At 43.2% G+C, this 17,331-nt stretch overlaps 1 protein-coding gene and 1 long non-coding RNA gene across 2 annotated transcripts in view; one reads left to right on the forward strand and one right to left on the reverse strand.

Moving 5' to 3' along the window:
* Positions 1 to 17,331, forward strand: part of LOC146394144 (Golgi apparatus protein 1-like) — a 35,019-nt gene that overhangs the window by 5,424 nt on the left and 12,264 nt on the right. The window contains exons 2-11 of the mRNA XM_084909475.1: positions 9,285 to 9,314; positions 11,379 to 11,465; positions 11,549 to 11,764; positions 12,435 to 12,638; positions 12,838 to 12,909; positions 13,060 to 13,246; positions 13,662 to 13,879; positions 14,198 to 14,319; positions 15,027 to 15,128; positions 15,828 to 15,981. Of these exons, the coding sequence (XP_084765601.1) occupies positions 9,285 to 9,314; positions 11,379 to 11,465; positions 11,549 to 11,764; positions 12,435 to 12,638; positions 12,838 to 12,909; positions 13,060 to 13,246; positions 13,662 to 13,879; positions 14,198 to 14,319; positions 15,027 to 15,128; positions 15,828 to 15,981 (1,392 nt within the window). The remainder of the gene's footprint in view (positions 1 to 9,284; positions 9,315 to 11,378; positions 11,466 to 11,548; positions 11,765 to 12,434; positions 12,639 to 12,837; positions 12,910 to 13,059; positions 13,247 to 13,661; positions 13,880 to 14,197; positions 14,320 to 15,026; positions 15,129 to 15,827; positions 15,982 to 17,331) is intronic.
* Positions 2,521 to 2,940, reverse strand: LOC146394145 (uncharacterized). The gene is made up of 2 exons (XR_014797327.1): positions 2,811 to 2,940; positions 2,521 to 2,731 (listed from the first exon to the last, which is right to left on the reverse strand). It is a non-coding gene; the product is annotated as an uncharacterized LOC146394145 (long non-coding RNA).

Genomic DNA, 17,331 nt, shown 5'->3' on the forward strand with positions numbered 1-17,331 from the left:
CCAGGATGGGGGCCGAGGCAAACAGGCTCTTGAGACGGTCGAATGCTTGCTGAGCTGCTGGAGACCACAGGTACGGCTGTTTGGGCGATGTGAGTTGAGTAAGAGGCAATGCCACCTTACTGAAGTCCCGGATGAAACGTCTGTAGAAGTTGCTGAATCCCAGAAAACTTTGCAACTTCTTCCGGGTGCCGGGCACAGGCCACTCCAACACAGCTTTGACCTTAGCCGGGTCTGCTCGCAACCGGCCCTGTTCAATGATGAAACCCAGAAAAGAGACAGTTGAGGCATGAAACTCACATTTTTCCGCTTTACAAAACAGCCGATTCTCCAGCAGGCGGTGCAACACCAGTCTCACATGCTTAACATGCTCAGCTCTGGACCTGGAGAAAATCAGAATGTCGTCAAGGTAAACGAACACGAAGTGGTTCAAAAAATCTCGTAGGACGTCATTTACCAGGGCTTGGAAAATGGCAGGGGCGTTAGTGAGTCCGAACGGCATTACCAGGTACTCGAAGTGGCCCAGATGGGTGTTGAAGGCCGTCTTCCACTCGTCCCCCTCGCGGATGCGGACCAGGTGATAAGCATTGCGGAGATCAAGTTTGGTGAAATGGGTGGCCCCTTGAAGGAGTTCAAAAGCTGAGGCGAGCAGAGGTAGAGGATATTTGTTTTTGATAGTGATCTTGTTCAGTCCCCGATAGTCAATGCAGGGGCGTAGGGACGCATCTTTCTTTTCAACAAAAAAGAAGCCTGCACCCAAGGGAGAGGTGGAGGGACGGATGATGCCTGCTGCCAGGGAGTCGGTAATGTAGCGCTCCATAGACTCGCGCTCAGGTTTCAAGATACTGTAGAGTCGGCTAGTGGGCAAGGGGGCGCCTGGGAGCAAATCAATCCCGCAGTCGTACGGATGATGGGGGGGGCAGCGATTGGGCCCCGTCTTTGCTAAAGACTCAACCTAGATCATGATATTCGGCTGGCACGGTTGACAAGTCGAGGCGAGTGGGCGGCCCCGCAGGATCGTCTGACATGCAACCCGGCACTGCAGAGCGTAAACACTGCTCATGGCAATGGGTGCTCCACCCTACGATACATCCCTTGGCCCAATCAATCTGTGGAGCCAGGGGAATCCCAAAACTAAGGGTGTGTCAGGTGCCTTGAAGAGAAACAGGAACATCTGTTCAGTGTGATTGCCGGAGAGAGTGAGTGTGATTTCTTGAGTGCGGTGAGTGACAGCGGCTAAAGGCCTGCCATTAAGCGCTGACACCTGGAGCGTTTCAGGGAGAGGAACAACAGGCAAACCCATCTTGTGGGCCAAAGCCTCATCCAAAAAACTTTGTTCAGCTCCCGAGTCTATTAGTGCATCACAAGAATGGGTGCGGGAAAGAAACCGTAATTTAGCGGGGCAGCTGAGGTGGAGGAATGTATTCACCGGCGCACCTGTCAGTATCCCCACCTTTACTGACGGGCTGAGTCTTTTAGCCGTGAGGGACAGGAGTCCGCGAAATGCCCCTTCTTCCCGCACACAAAACACTCACCCACCAGTTGTCTTCTGCTCCGGGTGAATTTAGTCCGTCCCAGCTGCATGGGTTGCTCCTCGTCAGCAGGTGAGTCCGTTCCCTCCTCTCTCCACTCGAGAGAGGGGAGTCCAGTCGGAACTCCTACGCCCCCTACTGACCGTCGCCCATCTCCAGTCCGCCTGCCAAACTCCCGCATATGGTCGTCTAGACTGATACACATGTTAACCAGGGCACTTAATGATTTAGGAAGCTCTTTAGTGGCCAACTCACGTTTGACATTCTCATTTAAGCTGTTTAGGAATGCTCCTCGGAGCACCTTTTCCTCCCAGCCCGTCTCCTCGGCCAGGATCCAAAAGTCCACGGAGAAGTCCGCCACGCTCCGCCGGCCCTGCTTTAAAGTAAACATGCGATGAGCAGCACTGTCAGGGTTAGAGCCTTTGTCAAACACACACCGAAATTTGCTCAAAAAATCACTATATGAGATGGAGGGTTGGGCGCTCAGGACTGCTTGAGCCCAGAGTAGTGCTCGTCCGGTCATGAGCTCCACCATGAGGGTGATCTTGGCAATATCAGAGGCATAAGCTCGAGTCTGCTGCCTAAAAATCAGAGAGCATTGAGTCAAAAATCCCCGGCTTTTGTCCAACTCTCCACTGAATTTTTCAGGTACAGGTAACGTGTGTTCTCGCTGAGGCGGAGGCGGAGATGGAGGAAGGGGACAGGCCGCTGCTACATTTAGAAGCTCCACTGGTGGTTGTGGTGGTGTAGTGGGCTCTGGTGGTTGAACGAGTGCTCTAGGTGTAGCAAGCAACATACCTTTCAGTTCAGATACCACCTGTAGTAGCGCGGACTGCTCCTCGGCCACATGCTGCAGCATCTTTTCATGCCGCTCCAACCGTTCAGCTTGAAGCGCGAGCTCGCGCTGGACGGGAGTTGAGTCTGCTGAGTCCATTCCTGGCTGGATTGTTCTGTCACGGGTAATGGGAAAGTACGGACTCAGTCGCGGAGCTCAGGATGCAAAGTACACAGTGCGTTTATTTACAGTGCCCAAAAACAGTTTCAAAACATAAAGTGAAGTGCAAAGTCCAACAGTGATCTTCTCCAAACTCCCAGTGGTGCGCAGGTGAGTTTCCAAAGTGATTCTCAGAGTGTGTGTTCTCCTCCAATAGCTTAATCCACGGGCTCCTTCTCTCCAACCTCCAGCTCTGTATCTCTTCCTCCTATAAACGAGCAAAAACCACAGGTGAGGAAGCTAGCCGGCTAAAGCTAAGCTGCAAGTCACAAAACACTCTTTACTACCGAGCTTCAAGTACAATCCAGCGTCGACTGCCATCTGGACACACAGTTAAATACCTCAGCCCACAACGAAGGATGATCAGTGACAGCTGGGTGGCAAATTAGGTGCAGGTGTGTCAGCCACTGGGTGGAGGAGGAGAAAGAGAGAAGCACACACATACACACACAGGCAGGTCGCCCCGGGAAGGACTGTCCGACCATGACAGATACAAGGAAGAATGCATCCATGTTTTCAAATTCTGACTCCACCATGAAAAATCTTGTATTAAAGACTCATCAGACCAGGAAACTTTTTCCAGTCTCCTATTTTCCAATTTTGCTGAACCCATGCAAATTATAATCAGGTTCCCTTTCTGACAAGAACCTGGTGTGGGCTTCTTCTGCAGTAGCCCATCTGCTTCCAGGATCAATCTGTTTTTTGCTTAGAGATGCTCATCTGCATACCTTGCAATCACATTACTGTTGCCTTCCACTCAGACTAGAGCATGACACCAACAACCACACCACGTTCAAAGACACCTCAACCACCTCTCTTTCTCATTCTGATCCTCAGTTTGAACTTCAGCAGGCTGTCTTGACCCTTGCTACATGCCTAAATACTTTGCGTTGCTGCCATATCATTGGCTAATTAGATATTTCCATTAATAAGCACTTTAACAGGTCTACCTAATCAAGTGTCTGGTAAACATAAGTTGGCCAATATACAATATAGAGCAAAATAATGAAAAAAATATAATTTAATGCAATAGAAAATGACACATGTTCACTGATAGACTTAATACATTTAAAAGACATTTTGTACAGTGATAATAGATTTCCATGTCTTTTATCAACCTCAGTCATTGTCACAAATACAGCAAAAGCTTAAAGCATCACGTCAGTCTCATTTTGCACTGTACTCCACAGATATACACAGTTACATGGTTCTGTATAAATAGACAATGGAGGACAAAATGATGATGATAAAAGACTTAACATACAGACAGGTATGTCACCAGGGTGCAGGGGAGGCACTCCCCCTCTGTCCCCGTCTGGCCGCCTGTGCCTCAATTTTATTCTGCAACCTAGACATCCACATTACTCACACTCTCACATAACACATACATATAGGGACTTGGGGGTGGGCACGTTTTACAGCATCCAGAGGATGGTCGTTGTACTCCAACCGACCTCTGGCGCTGGTGCCCTACCCTCAATTTTAAATGCATTTAGACACTAAGGGTTTTCGGGAGGAGCCGTGCTGCTCTCTGAGAGGAAGCTAGTACCATGCTCTCCTGAGTTTTAAATGCACTTTAGAACAGCACACAGCAACACTACATATGAGCGGGTGTAGGGAGGTTTGAGGTCTTCACTCACCCCGGTTCTGTTAGCCGTCAGGGCTGGGGGGCTGGGAGGAGGTGCTGGCCGTCAGACTGGGGTCTGGGATGCGGGGCCTCCCTGCTACTGCAGATAAGGAGGTGGTCCGCTTGCCTCCACCCCAGAGAGAAGGGTTACATCTCCTGGGTCTAGGTGCGGCTTGCCCCTCTGGGGGCGGGGGTACCTGGACCTGGGATATAGAGTATGTTTGGGGAGTGCGACTGTCTGTGCAGTGTCTATTTGTGTCTGTCTACACGTTGGGTGAGTGCCGAGTATTTGGTTGTGCATATGGGGGTGGGAATGCACGTCTGTGTCCGCGTGTGCCTGTTTGTCTGTGTCTATATGTCAGGTTGGGTCTTAGACTCAACCTCTCTGGGTACATCTCAGGCCCTCCAAAGTACGGAGGCCTGTCTCCCCTCACCACACTCCCTGCCGGTGGCTGATGCCCTCAGACGTTGGTGTGTTGGTGGTCCTTGTCGTCTGGGGCTGGGCGCTCATGCATGTACCGGCTCACTCCTGGTGGCCGCGATTGGCGGGGCCGGGCGCCTGTGGCCCGGCTGGGCTCCTTCCGGGGGGTGGGATGCCCTCGGGCCTCTGGGCCTGAAGCTCGGTCCTCTCTGGCGCAGCTGGCTGCCGGCAGAGCCCGCGGGCACGCCACTGCAACCCCCTCTGGCCTCTGCTCCGTAGCTGCGGGGTGACCTCTCCTTTGGGGCTCTACTCAGCTCTTCCCAGGAGGGTGGCATGGTTCCCCCCCCTTTGGTGGTCCTCCTCGGGTCCTTGTACTCTGGGGCCTCTGGATATCTGGGGCCTGGATCTCCTCCATACCTGCTTCATACCCTGGTGGACGGGGCTATGGCTCCCCACACTCCCTAGCAGATCGTTACATGGAGAAACCTTTGGAATACAAGCATGCTGATCCACACAGGTATGCACACAGGTGTACACACGGGTGTTCACAGACGCGGACTACACCTTTCTTGGCTGCTGCCTCAAAGCACATTATGTGCTGTCTATCTTGCGTGCTGCACAATATCGTTTATTATTTAGTATCTACTATTATCTACTGCGAGCTAGTTTATTGTGATGGTGCTGTTTTTATTATGTTGCTCTTTGTTGTTTTCTTTCTCTTCTGTTTTTTTTTCTCCATACAGGTGATCCAGGTGTTTTGTTTGTTTGTTTGTTTTTTCCTTTCTTCCCCCCCTTCTCACCGTCTCTTCTCCCCTTTGGTTTTCTTTCTCTCCCTCTCTTTCTTTCATTCTTTCTCCCTGTCCTATCCCCCAGTCATGTCTGTCCCGTTTGTAGCAACCGAAAATAAAATAAATTCATAATTATAATAAAGGTCAATCAAATGGACCAATATGGCAAGGCCATGATGATCCACTTGGTAAAATAAATCCGCTTGGCATCTTTCTTGGCCTTAAGACAACAATTCTGACGGCTAAAGATCCAAACGGGACACAAAAAAAAAAAAAAGACTTAACATATAATGTGTTCATAGCCAATAAGAAATTATAATTGCTTTACATTAAAGAATATTTTAAATGAGCTATCTTGCAAACCATTTGTTACACAACCCATACTGTCCCTGAAAAAAATTTCCCTTGTGTGTTTTTTTTAATCATCATGTTAACTTCATCTGCTCTTTCACTCACACACACACACACACACACGCACACACACGCACACACACACACACACGAGACACCTCCTCCAGCAGCCCTGAGCGATGCCCTCTTTACAGAGATAATTACATTGCTTTGACTCTATAACAGCTGTGGCCTCCCGAAGAGGTAAATGGCTCTTATAAATCTGCCTCTTCTCTAGAGAAACACACACACACACACACACACACACATAGTGGCAGTAACAGGGGCAGCTGAGCAGCATGAGCTTTCAGTACACCCAGTTTGAGAATCTATTTGTGGTGGTGTAAGCCCTGAAATCTGACAGCTGATAGACGTCTGAGAAACAGCAACACAGTTATAAAGTAACAGCAAGTCACTTTGCAATAGCAGAAAGAAGCCAGGGATATTTCTAGAGCTGTGGTCATTAAGGCATTGTGACAAATAGTAACTATGGGGAGATGGCGTGCCAGGATGCTGTGTAGCTATGGGTAGCATTTGCAGTCCTACAATTCTTTTTTACTCAGTGTTTCTGCTTATACCGTAGTAACATCGTTGTCCTAAGTGCAATGTTCAGGATTTAAAGGAAACGCTGATGTAGTCACAGAGAAAGAGGCTACCGTTGGTCCTGTCAAACAAAAACAGCCCCAGGCGGGTCATTAATACAATGGACAATTAAAACTGTTTCTGTTTAAATTGATGATGAAGTATCTCTAACTCTGATAGACTGCTATTTCCTTTACATTAATTTGGATGGTTTAACAGGGCAAAAGCCTATTCGGTGGTGGAGGTGTGATGATTTAAGCTTGTGTTTTTATGCGTAGGCACCTTGCAGTTATTAAGTCGATCATGAACCCGTTTGTACACTGTAATATTCTAGAGTCAAATGTGAGGCCATCTGTATGACAGATAAAGCTTGTCCCAAACTGACAAGTTCTCATCTCTTCTTGGGGCTCCTACTGTCAAGTTGTAAGCATTGCCTCTACAAGGACACATAAAAAGATCTCTAAAAGTTTAGTTGCGTTAAGGAATTAGTGATATCTCTCGGTGTGTCCATCTCCATGAGTAGTTTCTGCTGTATAGTTATTTCAATGACTTAGTCGCAGAAAAAGCCAGGCTACTTTTAACATGTATAGAGTTGTACATGTAGAGTCTTCAGTGGAACACATCAGCCCCAATTTGTTTTATCTCTCTGCCCCTTACCAAGGCACAATTATCCTTTCCACTTCAGTTTGATCAGTCTAGTTGATTAATATGGTCTTTTTTCAAAAGCCTTTGATGTGAATGGATCAGCTCTTCATTAATTAATAACTCATAGTATCACTAGTTTTTTTTTTTTTTTTTTAAATTTGGGAACCCACCAAGGGTCTGTATCCTTATTACACTCATTTCTTTGTGTCTGAAGCATTTAGTGGAAATGAGAGTTTAAAATCAAAAGAAGGCCTTTTGTCACTGTCCCCGTGGGCACAGCAGAGTTATCACAAAGTGCTTTCATGTCTTTTTACAGCAAAGTGATGTGGAGATGTAAGAAGAGCTTCTGCTGCTGGCTTTTGTCTGATAGTCAAGGATGTTGTGGGCGAGTCTATGAAGCGCTTCTGCTGCTTTGTTCATATTAAACTGCTGCGTTTTGGAGAAAAAAAACATTACTTTGCTCAGCGCTTTAGGGCAATGTTGGTGGAATTTTTGAACACTTCTTTCTGAAGCTAAAGGGAAGGTTCCAAAAATGCACTCTATGTATTTTCCATCTCACTCAGTTGCACTAAAATCCTACCTTTGATTTAGCCATGGAGCACGAGTCTAGGTTTTACATAGTAGGCGAGTCAGTAGGCACATTTCTTGTCTGCACTGCTTTCCTGTATTTTTGCAGAGGTTGGTTTTGCAAAAATGTTTTTGCGAGATATTAAAAAACCCCTTGTTGAACAAAAGTGTAACACCATCTAAATTGACTAAGGCAACAGAACTTCAAAAAATGAAATGCTATAGTTTATCTAAGCCTTATGTATATTGTTCTGAAAAGTGGCTGACTGAAGTTGAAATAGGGTTGATATTATGTAAGCTAGTGTTAGCTCAACGTTTCTGCAAATCGTACTTAGCCCACCTCTTTTTGTGGCTACTAGAGCACAGATTTATTCATTTAAAATCATCTTTCAAGATAGCAACATTAAATAATTTTATATGCAGATAGAAGAATTCTACCTTGTGATAAAAGTCCTAAATTGTACAAAGTAACTTTACAAAAAGCAAAAATTTAGCTTTTAGGCCACATTACTTACTAGTAGCAAAATTTACCTGAGTTTCCAATCAGTTTGTTAATAGTTCAGTTCGATCTTTTCTTAGATGTCATGCTAACATTAAACTACATTGGGTGAAGATAATAAAAGATAATAAAAATATAGCTTTGCTCCTTAAGTGTATATATTGACCAACTTAATTGACCTATACCAATTATTAGCACCCGCCTATATATTAACCAATATTATCTATTTGTTGATTTATTGGGACCAACATTTATAATGGCCAATAACTAAAAGTAAAGAAGCAATGGGAGAAACACCCTTCAACCATATTATGAGTGTTGATGTTGCATAGTTTTCTATCAGAGGGCGCTATTCTGTATTGGAAACACGTTTACAAGTCCATGAACACAAGCATAGTTGAGCATAGTGTAAATCAGTAGTCAACAACTTTTGATAGTAAAACAAACTTTATTTTAAAAATGCATATATTAATTAAAACGGTCTTAAATTCTTAAATAACTGCACATAAACAAATTTTAGGGAAATCTGTTTTTATGTGTCTGAATGAAAAAAGCGTTGCCCAGTATATCAGATTTTTAAATGACCAAATCTTGGTGATTTAAAATCAGTCTTAACAATCGTCATATAATGAAAATTAGCAACATTTAACTGGAAACTCTGCCTATACTCACATGGCCTTAGGAAAATGGACTGCTTGCCAACAAGCTCAACAGTTTTAAAGGGTTTCAGTGTAACTAACCGTGCCTTTGCTGAGTCTTGTTGTTGGTTTATTAACCAATGCATGCTGCAGTAGGTTCAGCATATACATATAACTAATAAAACAAAAAACCTTCCGATACCTCTGAACACACTTACTATCTTATTATATCTAGTTTGTTCAACCAGTGCACAAAGAAATACAAGCAGGTGTTGGAACTTTTTGCTTTTATCTCTGGCTATGGTGCTGCTTGAAAGTTGGAGTTTGTCAGAGTTGGTTTTTGGTTCTGATGCGTGCCAAACTTGGAAATCTCATTGTTGCAGCATGTTGACAAAATATGGCAGTAAAAATACCAAGGTAGCCCTTAAAGCACAAATGACTATTTGTGTCTCTCTGATGGAAGCATGGATTAAACTAGAGTGTTGAAAGATGTTTAAATCTACTGAAGCGCCTTGAGGCGACTGTTGTTGTGATTTGGCGCTATATAAATAAAATTGAATTGAATTGAAGATTCACATTTCTCCCTCTTTTTGTCTTTCTGCAGGAAATTGATATTGCTCCTGACTGCAACCATGTGAGTATTTGTTTTAAAACACACAAATTCACGCAGAACTTTTTAATCAAACAGTACAAGTGTGAGACAAAGAAAGATATAACAGAGGCGTGCCTTCATACTCAGCTAATGCTGTCAGGCCAAATCAAAATTTTAACCAAGTCTGTTTGGCTTAAAGTTAACTCACCAAGAAATCAAATGTGATAATTAGCCTTTTGGATATGCAGGGTGGTACATACCTGTCCTGCTTGGACTGCTGGAATTATTTCACTGCATCTGACAGATTTTTAAGTCAAAGTTACTGTTATTTGCCCCTGCTGTTAAAGAATTTAAACCAAACATATTGAAATATGTAATTTCAAAGGTTGACAGAACATCCTAACACACACAGAGATCAACTTTTCACTGTTAGTTTCACAACTTACTGTTGAGCTGTGATGCACCAACTGCTGAAAAGTTTACACTTAAATTTTTGGCTGAGTTTACGAACCTTTGTCACCTGAGGACTCTTTTCCATCCATGTCTCGTGATCACTGCGTTATGCCTTTAATTTATTCATAACAAATATTTGTAACATTTATGTCATCCCCAACTACTGCAGATATAATTGGTTTTAGTTTTGTCCTATTTGCTTATCTCTATACTTTTCTGTATGCTCTTTCCTCTCACTCCTAATCAGTCATGGTAGAGGTCTGCCCCTGCCTGAACCTGATTCTAGGGATCTCTTCCTGATAAATGGAAGTTCTTCCTCACCACTGTAGCCAATTGTTTTCCTTATAGGGGATCATTGTAGCTCTCTCTCTAATATTTTAGAGGTTTTACCTTACAATATAAAGTGCAATGAGATGACTGCTTGCATGAAATATATTTATATAATATTAAAATGCATATAAAGGAGTGAACATGGTAAACGTTCTGCATGCAAGTATGTTAGTATGTTTATTGACTCAGGGCCACAACCACTACTGTAAACTGGATTATATTATCTTAGAAATATGTCTTAGTGCCATAAATGGTAAACAAGTAGAAATGTAGAATCTAATACAATATCTGTCTAAAAAGCAGTCTGTGCATACTAATTCAATTCAGTATATTTTTTGGAGCAGTGTCACAGACCTGCATATTTTAATGCACTGTACAATTGGAGAGATTATTGGAAACATTTAGAGAATTTAAAATAAAGCAGTCTAATTATCAGCAACCGCTGACCATGAATAAACCTAAGATCCTCTCTTCTCTGTTTAACAAGGTCCTTTCACATTTTCTTTCCCACTCTAAATACTAGCTTTGAAGAACCCACAGCTTCCACACAGCCAGCTGATGACCGTCACTGACATCAACGCCATCTAACTTTAAATTAGGAGTTTCTCCTCTTTTTGCGTTAAGAGCTTCCAAAAGCTCGTCTCCGTGCCTTCTGGATGATAAACCTTCAATATTCAGAGTTCAGGGCTGCTAACAGCAGACAGTTTTATGAAACACCGCAAGGCTTATGGAGCACTTGGACTGTCTTTATTACAGCATGGAAAGCACTGGCTGCAGTTAACATGTCACACGCTCACTTGTTCTATCTTATTTTCTCGGTGGACCGACTTTCAGTAGCTGTTGTTTGTGGATGCTGCAGCTGGAACCCCTCTGATAAGAAAGTGATACACAGAGTATCAGAAAACAATAAAAAGAGCACATTGGAAGGTCTAATTTCTGTCATTAAAATCCTTAAAAAAATCATCAGTCTTCAGGATGGGGACTGTCTGATCATGGGAGGCGTAGTTCTCTCTGAATAAACTATTCTTTTGTAAAATCGTTCAGGATAGATTACTTAGTTTTGGACTAGTTCAACATCACATTCACAAAGAAACTTTGTGAGTTTAGAAGCTGCTTTCTCAAGAGAAACTTTTAACAGTTGTGCCTCCTCCAAAAATAAAGAAGAGAAATTATCTAATTAAATGCAATGCTTTATACGACCACCACAAACTCTTTGCTACTAGTTGTAGTTAATGAGTTGGCTTTTTTTTAGTCATGTTCATTTCTAATTAACATATAAATTGGATTGTAATTGAAATCCTAACTTTTTTTTTCCTCAATCAGCTTCTGTGGAACTACAAACTCAATCTAACCACAGATCCAAAGTTTGAATCTGTGGCCATGGAGATTTGTAAGAGCACCATCACTGAGGTCAGTCTGCCTTTGACTCTACAGGGAAGTTCTAGGTCTGTCCTTTGCTCTCCTCTGACCTGTCAAATGTTCCGCACCTTCAGATAAAGGAGTGTAATGAGGTGGAGCGAGGGAGGGGCTACCTGGTGTCCTGCCTGGTGGATCACCGTGTTAACATCAGTGAGTACCAGTGTAACCAGTATATCACCAAGATGACCAGCATCATCTTCAGCGACTACAGGTTGATCTGTGGCTTCATGGACAAATGCAAAGAAGATATCAACAGCCTGCGCTGCGGCAGCATCAACATAGGACACAAGGTGAGGACTGTGCAAATATATGCAGAAGTTAATAAATCATAAATCAGGAAAAGTTAATTTACAGGCTTTTCGGGTTAAACCAAAAAAATAATAAGGTGGAGTAACCAGAGGAAACCCACCTCTCCAAGTGGCAAGTGCAGGCTATTTAGTGCTTATTATAATACACAAAATCTCCATTTGTGTATGATGTCCTCCTACACAGTCCACAATTGGCACACAAGTACATCTTAGGCCTACAAAGGTTCTTATCAATATTACATATTATATTGTAATCATGTTGCCTAGTAACCCCCAGGAAACGGGCTAAACTAACCCTAAGATTTTTAGCATTTATGCACTTGCAACACTTGTTACTGTTATTTTCAAACATATAAATAGTGTCGAGTCTTGTACTGTACCCACGTTACATTGTGTCCTGTTAAGTTCCATTTGGTAAAATATAGTTGGAAGTTTTTGCAAATCCCATTAATTTCTTTCTCGTTATATGGAAGAGAAAGTCAACCCACTCTTTGGTCTGCAAGAATTTTGTAAGCCAGCTGGAATCAAACCAGCAACCGTTTGCTTGCCAATGGAATGTGTAAACCACTACATTATGACACCATGCCTATAGATCATCAGCATATTCAGAGTGTCATCGCCCTCTCTCTGAATCCCTGATGTCTCTTTACAGGACATTCACTCCCAGGGTGAAGTGATCGCTTGTCTCGAGAAGGCGTTAGTGAGGGAGGTGGAGCAACAGGATCGTCCTCATCCAATCAAAGAGGAGTGTCAGAAAGCGATCCTGCGGGTGGCGGAACTTTCCTCAGATGACTTTCACCTCGACAGACACCTTTACTTCTCCTGCCGAGACGACCGCGAGAGGTTCTGCCAGAACGTAAGGAGGCTCTACCGCTGCTTGCATGATGTTCATGCTTCCGGTGATCAGACACAAACAGTTAATGCATTCAGAAAATATGGAAATTATACATGAACTGGTTTCTCTTGGTTTCCAACTGTAGAAACACAAGCTGTGTGGGGCTGGCAAATCCCTTTAACATCTCAGAGCGGAAACCCTTTTCTACTTTTCTCCACAGATTCAGGCAGGAGAAGGGAAAGTCTACAAGTGTCTGTTCAATCACAAGTTTGAAGAGGCCATGTCGGAAAAGGTACAACCATCTCATTTATTCATCTTGTTCCTCGGCGTGGCTGACAGGGCTGCACGATCGTGACTGATGAAACTCTGTAGGGCTTTTGAGTAAACTTTAGTGAACTTGTTTGGTCTCTAATAACCTTTCTCCCCTCCTTCGCCTTCAAAGTGCCGTGATGCTCTCACCACTCGTCAGAAGCTCATCTCTCAGGACTACAGAGTTAGTTACTCGTTAGCTAAAGCCTGCAAGCTGGACCTGAGGAAGCAGCGCTGCAGCCTGGACACCAGCCTGCCGCGTGCCCGTGAAGCCCGACTGTCATACCTGCTCCTGTGCCTTGAAGCTGCTGTGCACCGTGGTGAGTGGTGGTGTTGTTGTTGGTGGTGGGGGGGTGTTTAGAGAAAAACTGGTCATTAACTCAGGGTTGCAAAAATCTTCTTAATATCAATCTCCTGTATCTAACACTAGATTGACAAAGCTAGAAGATGGTGAACAAAGGAGGAGACCAAAATAAAACTTAGAGTAAAGATTGGACTTAACCCTTATGTGGTGGACTTAAACTCTCTATATAGAATTTATTTGGAATATATTGTTAAATGAGACCTTGAAATCCCAGAGTAGCCAAAAAGTAAATGAATACAGCTTTAAGTAAAGAGTATTTCTTTTTTTATAAATATAATTGCAAACATAATAAATAGGGTGTGAAGTTATCTACATTTCATGTGCATTCATTGTTAATCGTGTTAGTAATAGGTGGTTCTTGTGCTACGCAGGGCATCCGGTCAGCGGAGAATGCCAGGGGGAGATGCTGGACTACCGGCGGATGCTGATGGAGGATTTCTCTCTCAGTCCGGAGATCGTGCTTCACTGCCGGACGGAGATCGAGGCCCAGTGCTCCGGCCTGCACCGCAAAGGCCGCACACTGCACTGTCTGATGAGAATCGGTCGCGGTGACCGGAGCAATGCCATGGACAGCGTCTGCCAGAACGCTGTAAGACCATTGCATGAAATAATCAGTCCTTCATTCAATCAGTCATCATGAAATAAAACTGCAAATTTAGTTATCAAAAATGTTGTTGTCAGTGAAGAACATTCAGATTTTGTATTGGCTAAATACTTCACAAACAGCAGACACTGTGACCGGTCCTCTGAGTTGTCATGTCATGTCGGGCAGAATTTTGTTTGATCAGATTTGCAGTTACTGGGGGTAGATGGGTTGTCAATAAAATAATGACAAATAAATAAAATCCAGCTTCTTGCCATTAAATTTATTTCCTGAATATTCGAATATTCTTTTTCCTCACTGCAGCTTCAGACTCTGATCCAGTCTGCTGATCCAGGAGGCGACTATCGGATCGACCGGGCTCTCAACGAGGCCTGCGAGTCCGTTATCCAGACTGCCTGCAAACACATCCGCAATGGAGACCCAATGTGAGTTGGTTACACACGTGCACACATGCAACTGCTTTCAGGTTAAGCTTAATTGGAATTTTAAATGATAATCAGATGATACTTTTTAAATTTAGTTTTTATTAAGACTTACATAAGTACATAAGCGTTCATATTTTCACTGCTGCTGTTATCGTGACCGAGTACAACAGTGACACGCTGCTTTTTTATCGTAAGAATATTAAAAAAGGAACCAAAACAGACACAAGTGCTAAAATTAATAGTCTTAATTACCATGACCACGATTTAATCGCATATGTGCTTAAAGTTAAGGAGAGCCGCACTGTGTTGAAAATTACGTAATTACCATTCAGCATATTGTAATTCAAGTAGTCTAGAGGGAGCTTAGACTCAACTGCACCTTCTCTGGCTTCTGCTTTTCGGCTTTAGAAACTGTAGCATGAAAGATTGAAAATATCCATGTCGCAGGTAAGATACAGTGCAGCGATAGCTTCAAACGTAGGACTTTAACCTGGCAGATTGGGGTTTGATAAAAACAAAAAAACAGCATATGTTTATCCCATAGGCATCACATGTAATTGTTAACGTTTAAAACAGGGGGCTTAAAACAGCAAGAGAGACCTGCAGGAGAAGGACGCCTACTTTCAAAATCTGCCTTTTTTCATTCTTCGGATTCCCTGGTAAACACCGATTCATGTGCTGGTATGTCTGTGTGTGTCGGTGTGCAGGATCCTGTCATGCCTGATGGAGCATCTGTACACAGAGAAGATGGTGGAGGACTGTGAACACCGCCTGTTAGAGCTTCAGTATTTTATATCCAGAGACTGGAAGTGAGTGTGCCCACTGATGCTGATGGGAATGCGACAAATCGACATTGTTCAGCTGTAGAACTTTCTCTGGTGTTTAAGCTTGTTTTCCTGGTTTATATTAAGTCCAGCTAGATAGTTAGCCTCTTTTTTTTCATCAGCACGCAAAAGACGTCGTTCTACAGCTCACTGAATTCAAGCATGGTTCTCTAATAGGGTGAAGTGCACTATGGCAGCAAGTCAACTTGTGGCATTTGTTTCCTATCAATTCAGTTCCAGTTCAATTCAATTCAGTTTAATTTATATAGCATCAAATTACAGCCATATTCACCTCAAGTTGCTTCATATTGTAAGGTAAAGAGTGCTAAGGTGCACAGTGGGTAAAAACCGCCAACGCCCTGCTAAGGAAAAACTGTAGCATTGCAAACCTCCTCTGGCATTAACATCAGCGCAAAAACTGAGTGCTGGGAGCTTTGTGGTGTGGGATTCCATGCCCGAGCAGCTCCTGTAGGTGTAATGCGCAGGTGGCCCAGTAACTTTTTCCATGTAGTGTATCAGAAAATTTGGCAGGTTGATGATTTTGGGAGTAGTGATGGGTAACATGAAAAAAAAAAAAACAGTTGAAACTGTACAATAGAATGACTTGAATCAGCAGGAAACAGGACTGGAAGGAGGTCTGTTTTGTGGGTGTGTTTTAGTATCCATTAAGTCTTTGTCTTCCAGACTGGACCCCATCCTTTATAAGAAATGTCAGGCTGACGCCGCCCGCCTCTGCCACACACACGGCTGGAACGAGACCAACGAGGTGATGCCACCGGGTGCTGTCTTTTCCTGCCTCTATCGCCATGCCTACCGCACAGAGGAGCAGGGAAGGCGGGTATGTTGACAGCAGAAGCAAACACTTTAGACCACACTAAGCTGTTTAGGCATAATATTTTGGTTGGTTTAGGGTTATATTTGGTCATAGCAGCAGGCATAACTCTGTTTTTTTAAATTTAACAGGTGAAATCGGAAAAGCAGGTAAGAACTCTGATTTTACCTAAATCAGCTCGTGCTGATCCTGGTGAGGAGTTAACTCGATGATGATTGTAATGGTGATGGTTGGAGCGAGGCTGAATCAAACTGTTAACCCCGTGGTGGCGCTAGAACAACTCGGGGCATGATCAGAGTCAGTCTAATGTCAAACTTTACTTCTATGGAACTTCAAATGTTTAAAAGTGTGAATGATGATGTGTCTGCATTAAGTTATGAAAAGTATCTGGAACTTTTGGTCTTAAGCATCTTGCCGATGCTACAGGAACCTAAAATTAAAAGACACCCAAACTAATGCAAAAGTGCTCTTAATTTTGGTATATAGATGGTAAAAGCAAGTCCTTCAGAGGACAAGAGCACATTTTAAAATCCATCATGAAACTATGAAAGCTAATCTAGGAGCAGGATTCAGTTTAGTTGTTCACTCTCGTGACACAAATTGCTACTGAAGTGCTGGCTTGTACCCTTCTTCTAAGTCACAGGTTCAGTAGTCCAAATGATGAACCCTGACTGCTCTGCTTGGCTTTGAAATCTGTATAATCACTTTCTCTCTCTTTACAAAAAATTAATGAGTTGGAAATCCACTTCACCCTGATTTTGAGTAATTATACTGATTATAAAGAAGACCCTTGACAGCTTGATTTGATATAATTATATGGTCTCAGTAATCATGGTGTATGCATGTGTCACAAACCTTCAGTGTGAGCGCCAGTTCAGAAAGGTGGGACATTTTAGCTGTTTCACACATCCACACAAAAAAAGCCTTTACTATGTGTGTAAATGCACAGTCATTTGGCAAGCTAAACATGCTTGGATTAAAACTTGAAACTGTTGAGCAGCTGCAGGAAAACAAGTGGTGCCACTAAACAGATAAACACTAAAGATCAATATTTGTCATGAAAATTAATCAGTTTAAAAAAAATAATGAAAAAACAGCAGTTGAAAAGTAACTTGGCGCGAAAGAAAATGCTTCAAATCGTGCTTCATATTCAGTCCGTGTTGTGATGATTTAACTTCCCTCGTGTTTTAAAAGCAGTGCATCCAGATTGGCTCATGGTTGAAAGCACTGTCTTGAAAATGCTGTCATGCATGATGCGTTTTTTCTACAAATGGAGATAAGTTCTGCTTCGTGATAGAGTTTTACTGTAGGCAGCATGAAACGTTCCACAGAGATAAAAAGCCACTCAAGGTTTAA

The sequence above is a fragment of the Perissodus microlepis genome, chromosome 1 (assembly GCF_051167445.1).
Source record: "Perissodus microlepis isolate ML-2025 ecotype Zambia chromosome 1, ASM5116744v1, whole genome shotgun sequence".
Taxonomy (NCBI): domain Eukaryota; kingdom Metazoa; phylum Chordata; class Actinopteri; order Cichliformes; family Cichlidae; genus Perissodus; species Perissodus microlepis.